This window comes from Notolepis coatsorum (assembly GCF_963971535.1).
Source record: "Notolepis coatsorum genome assembly, chromosome: 1".
Classification (NCBI taxonomy): Eukaryota; Metazoa; Chordata; class Actinopteri; order Aulopiformes; family Paralepididae; genus Notolepis; species Notolepis coatsorum.
In genome coordinates this window covers 235,791,352-235,796,284 of record NC_140165.1, presented here as the reverse complement: position 1 = coordinate 235,796,284, position 4,933 = coordinate 235,791,352, and the positions used below count along the sequence as shown (strand labels likewise).

The following is a 4,933-nucleotide window of genomic DNA, read 5'->3' as shown; positions in this document are numbered from 1 at the left end:
TTTCCCAGTATTGTTGCTTGACAAAGACGCGTTATGTACTGCAGCCCCCGGGGGTCTTGGTCCTCAGGCTGACAAGCAGAAGCATAATAAAACCATAATCACGCTGCGAACACTCACCAGGCTGCAGTGGATGATAGCACTGGACTGGAGACCGGAGAGCCATTACTGTAACGGATGTTGACAAAGCGAGGCCTCGTTAACTGTCACATAATCCATCGTTTGGAGGAGGACGACACCTTTATTGTTACTTAGTCATGACCCTCTGGAGGAGGACGACACCTTTATTGTTACTTAGTCACGACCCTCTGGAGGACGACACCTTTATACTTAGTCACGACTGCGCCAGCTTTGCTGGTCGCAGACTGTGTGGCTTTACGGGAGAGTTATGGCTGTTTGAGTTACAAGGCTTTGAGTGAGTCTGACACAGAAATGTAAACAGGTACAGTATAAGATACACCTTTAATACCCCCCCCCCCCCCCCCACCCCAGATCTTTACAATTTTAGAGTTCTGTTGTTGTAATTTATTGAGAGACTGACATATGGTCGCCTGATAATGTCGAGAGTAACATTATTGAAACAGGCAAATTGAGTTTTTCAGTGACAAAGCTCTGTACCAATAATGAAAGTCTTTCGAATTTGTGTGTAGTCTAAATAATCAGTTCCCCATCTTTATGGTTACGCGGCCTACCCTACGCATGCACCTACTGTACAATAACCAACCATCAAGGTTGAGATTTTTTTTTGTTTTTGTTTCTCTCTTTCTTTATGTTTCATCTCTTTCTCCGTTTCAACATTTACAGTTCAAATAATTCCCCTAGTTGGATTTCGAATGCAGTAAAGGCATTGAGAGCCAGTTATTCTCTATCAAAGCAGTGGTTTTGAGCTCTGAAGTTACAGATGCACAAGGTTTTTGATCATTTGGAATGAGAATCTCCTACAAGTGTGTGGATTAAGTGCGGAATTCAGCTATTGATTCTTCGCGGCACTCAGAGCAGCAGAGCACCGATAGAATGAGATGACTGACATCTGGAATTATTCCACATTATTGTAGGTTGGTATGTCTAAGGGATTTACAAAAAAACGTGGTATCTCATGTACTGCGTCATGCACCTCGTCCAATGGGCGGTTAAGGTAGGGCGTGAGGTCCGATGAGGTTAAGGTATAGGCGTGAGCTTATACACGAGATGCCTCGTTTTTAGGGAGTCTCCTCATCCAAATGATTGAAAATCTTGCCTATTGCACCCCCCCCCCCCGCATAACAAAACATGAAAAGAAATGTGGTTCACATTGGATAAGAAAGATAATTTCACTCACAACACATTCCAGCTATCACAGTTTACCAGCTGAGGTACTTTAAGAACTTCATAATTCGTCCACGAAAAACAGCGAAGACATTCCCGATAAGCATTACAAACAACTTTAGCCAGTTTTCCATTCCTTTTCAATGGCTCTCTCTGGTTCTTCTTTCATATTACATTACATTACGAAGCAGGCATGGACATCTACGTCTCCAACATCTCTAATTCTACATGGGGTCCCTCTGGTCTGGATTCATGGATGCCTTGTTCACTGGAGTGCAGTTTCAAACTCTCTCTCCTATACTTACAGTAGTCATGCAGAGACCAGTTTGATGAAATACTTACTACAGCGTCGATATTTAAAATGTGCTTTTATAGAAGACCCTTACCTATCACAGCACCACTTGTTTAATAACGCCTGTTACATTTGGATGCTTGAAAATCCATTGTGCCTAAAACAAGGAGAAATTCTACTTGACAAAGCAAAGACGTGTATTATAACATCCTTCATCGGGGATTCCCGTCCTCGGTTGTGTCTTAAACGTCTCGCTCTGGGAGCCACAGTCACTTCTTCACGCTGAGTATCGTCATCTGAAGACACTCCTCTTTCAAAGCCACCAGCTCCGTCTTGTAGGTGGTGGTCTTCCCGCCGTCTCCGTACACGCACTGCTGCTTCTTCGCTGACAGCGGCGTCTCCACGGTGATGGAGCCGGCGTGGAGCATGTCGGCGTGTGACGGCGAGGAGGAGGAGCCTCTGTGGAACGCCGCAGCCAACAGCGCGGAGAGGGCTCTGCCCACGTCGTTGCGCGCCCCCTCGTTGACGAAGCAGTACAGGATGGGGTCGGCGACGCAGTTCAGGCTGGTCAGAGCCAGCGACACGTGGTAGGCTGCGAACAGACTCTCCTCCGCCCCGCAGTCACAGGGCTTCTTCAGGAACAGGATGCTCCTCCAGAGCAGCAGCACGTGGTACGGCCCGAAGCAGAGCAGCACGATCAGGATGAGGCTCAGCGCCAGCCGCTGGATCTTGGCCTTCTCCTGCTGCTCCGTGGAGACGTTGCAGCGGATGGCTGACAGGATGCCGCGGTAGGCGACCAGCATGGCCGTCCAGGGGGCGAGGAAGCCCAGGAAAGTCCGGTAGAGGTTCATCCCCGCCACCCAGTCCTGCATGGGGTACTTCTCGAAGCAGAAGGTGTGGTTGAACCGGTCCTGGAAGAGCTCGTCGTGGAAGAGCGGAGCGGAGTTGGCCACAATCTCGATGATCCAGACCACCCCGCTGACCACGACCGCTGGGAGGGAAGCGGGTGGGGAGAGGAGAGGAGAGGAGAGGAGAGGATAGGATAAGGAGTAGTGGAGTGGAGAGGGAGGAGAGAACAGGAGAGGAGAGGAGAGGAGAGGAGAGGAGAGGAGAGGAGAGGAGAGGAGAGGAGTGGATAGGGAATAGAGGAGTGGAGAGGGAGGAGAGGATAGGGAGTAGAGGAGTGGAGAGGGAGGAGAGAACAGGGAGTAGAGGAGTGGAGAGGGAGGAGAACAGGAGAGGAGATGAAAGGAGAGAGGAGGAGAGTGGAGCAGAGAGAAAAGAGGAGAGTTATACTTTGTTGTGATGCTACATCACAATTACCATTAACATCCATTGTGTGTATATTGTACTGTATATACGAAGAAGTATCCAACCCTCTGTTACCTGTTTTGACTCTGCGGACCTTGGCAAAGCGCAGAGGGTAAGCCACGGCCAAGTACCGGTCCAGAGATATGCAGCAGAGGAAGGCGATGCTGACGTATATGTTGGTGTAAAAGATGAACCCAAACAGCTTGCAACTCTCGGGGCCGTGGATCCAGTCATCGCGCTGGAGGAAGTAGTCTATCCAGAGAGGGAGGGTGCCGATGTAGAGGAGGTCGGCCACAGACAGGTTGATCAGGTAGATGCCTAGCTCGTTACGCTGACGCACCTGGCAGGTTGGGAGGGAGGGAAGGATGGAAGAGAGGGAGGGAAGGATGGAAGAGAGGGAGGGAAAGATGGAAGAGAGGGAGGGGAGGATGGAAGAGAGGGGGGGAAGGATGGAAGAGAGGGAGGGAAGGATGGAAGAGAGCAGGGGAAGGATGGAAGAGAGGGAGGAAGGATGGAAGAGAGGTAGGGAAAGATGGAAGAGAGGGAGGGAAGGATGGAAGAGGGGGGAGGAAGGATGGAAGAGAGGGGGGAGGTTGGAAGAGAGCGGGTAAGGATGGAAGAGAGAGAGGGAAGGATGGAAGAGAGGGAGGGAAGGATGGAAGAGAGCGGGGGAAGGATGGAAGAGAGGGAGGGAAGGATAGACGAGAGGGAGGGAAGGATGGAAGAGAGGGAGGAAGGATGGAAGAGAGGGAGGGAAGGATGGAAGAGAGAGAGGGAAGGATGGAAGAGAGGGAGGGAAGGATGGAAGAGCGGGGGAAGGATGGAAGAGAGGGAGGGAAGGATAGACGAGAGGGAGGGAAGGATGGAGAGGGGGGGGGGAGGAAGGATGGAAGAGGGGGAGGGAAGGAGTCGATTAGGGAGGGTTCAAGATGGAAAGATACCATTAGGAACATTGGATTGAACGTATAACGTATGACATATTATGCCAGTTAGGGTACCCTATGTATAATGCAAGTGTTATTGACCATATTTTATTGTAATGTATAATATAACTGATGGGGCACACAGACCCTCATATGCACCTTTGATCACACTGCCTACTTATGCTTATATTCAGAGTTAATTATATTGTTTACACTGCTTGTTTTGACTTTGTCTACTGTACTATAATTGTATTGCCTATATGCATGTCTTCTACTATTACCATGCCCATACAGTACCTGTACCTCCCCTCGCCCCCATGCTGCTGCTATGATGCCGGCATTTCCCCAAGGGGATCAAATATCTTATCTTATCTTATCTTATAGCGAAAGGGAGGAAGGATCATACGTATGACTGGACAGGAAATCAACTTGTACCCAAACTTCTTCTACTATTTGATAATAACATAGGTATACGGGATGAAATAAGCATTCCGGCAGAGACGTTTGTGTGTGTGTGTGTGTGTGTGTGTGTGTGTGTGTGTGTGTGTGTGTGTATGCGTTTGCGCACGACACGTGTGTGTGTGTGTGTGTGTTCCTCACCTGCATGTAGGCAGCCCACAGGGCCATGCAGTTGGTCGGCAGGCCCAGAACGATGACTATGATGTAGAGAGTGGGTTGGAAGAACTGATCCACCTTACTGTCCACATTACAGAATGAGATATTGCACATTGTCCTGTCTGGAGCACTGTGTGTGTGAGTTTGAGAGAGAGAGAGTAAGAGAGATACTGTATACAGTAGGTATGGTTGGTGTTTTGTGTGTCTGCCTACACACACAAGTGCGTGAGCAACTCTCAGCTCTGTGTACTTCCTTGGTGTACTACATTCCAAATCCAGCCGTTTATCAGGTACATATTGAGTCTGGCCTCCCGCAGACTGCACACAGGTACACAGCGATCCAACATGGCCGACGCCTTGACGCGTCCCGGGTTCGTGGACCCGTTCATGGCTCCACCCTGCTGCTTAAAATGCTGTCCTGTTCACCGGGGCGGGTTAGATGTGTCAAACACCCCTCTCCCATTTGGGAGCCGGTCGGCCGGTCCCTTCA

General features: G+C 49.7%; 1 protein-coding gene across 1 annotated transcript; it reads right to left on the bottom strand.

Annotated features, from left to right (window-relative positions):
* Positions 1 to 490: 490 nt before the first annotated feature.
* gpr4 (G protein-coupled receptor 4) lies at positions 491 to 4,707 on the bottom strand. The gene is made up of 3 exons (XM_084314078.1): positions 4,429 to 4,707; positions 2,981 to 3,245; positions 491 to 2,585 (listed from the first exon to the last, which is right to left on the bottom strand). The coding sequence occupies exons 1-3, from the start codon at positions 4,555 to 4,557 to the stop codon at positions 1,864 to 1,866; spliced, it is 1,116 nt and encodes a 371-aa protein (XP_084170204.1). The 5' UTR covers positions 4,558 to 4,707; the 3' UTR covers positions 491 to 1,863.
* Positions 4,708 to 4,933: the final 226 nt, after the last annotated feature.

Coding starts and splice junctions, on each gene's coding strand:
- gpr4 (XM_084314078.1), bottom strand. CDS start 4,557: ATGTGCAATATCTCATTCTGTAATGTGGACAGTAAGGTGGATCAGTTC. Junction 3,246..4,428: donor TGTGGGCTGCCTACATGCAG/GTGAGGAACACA, acceptor CCAACCTGCCAG/GTGCGTCAGCGTAACGAGCT. Junction 2,586..2,980: donor GGTCCGCAGAGTCAAAACAG/GTAACAGAGGGT, acceptor CTTCCCTCCCAG/CGGTCGTGGTCAGCGGGGTG.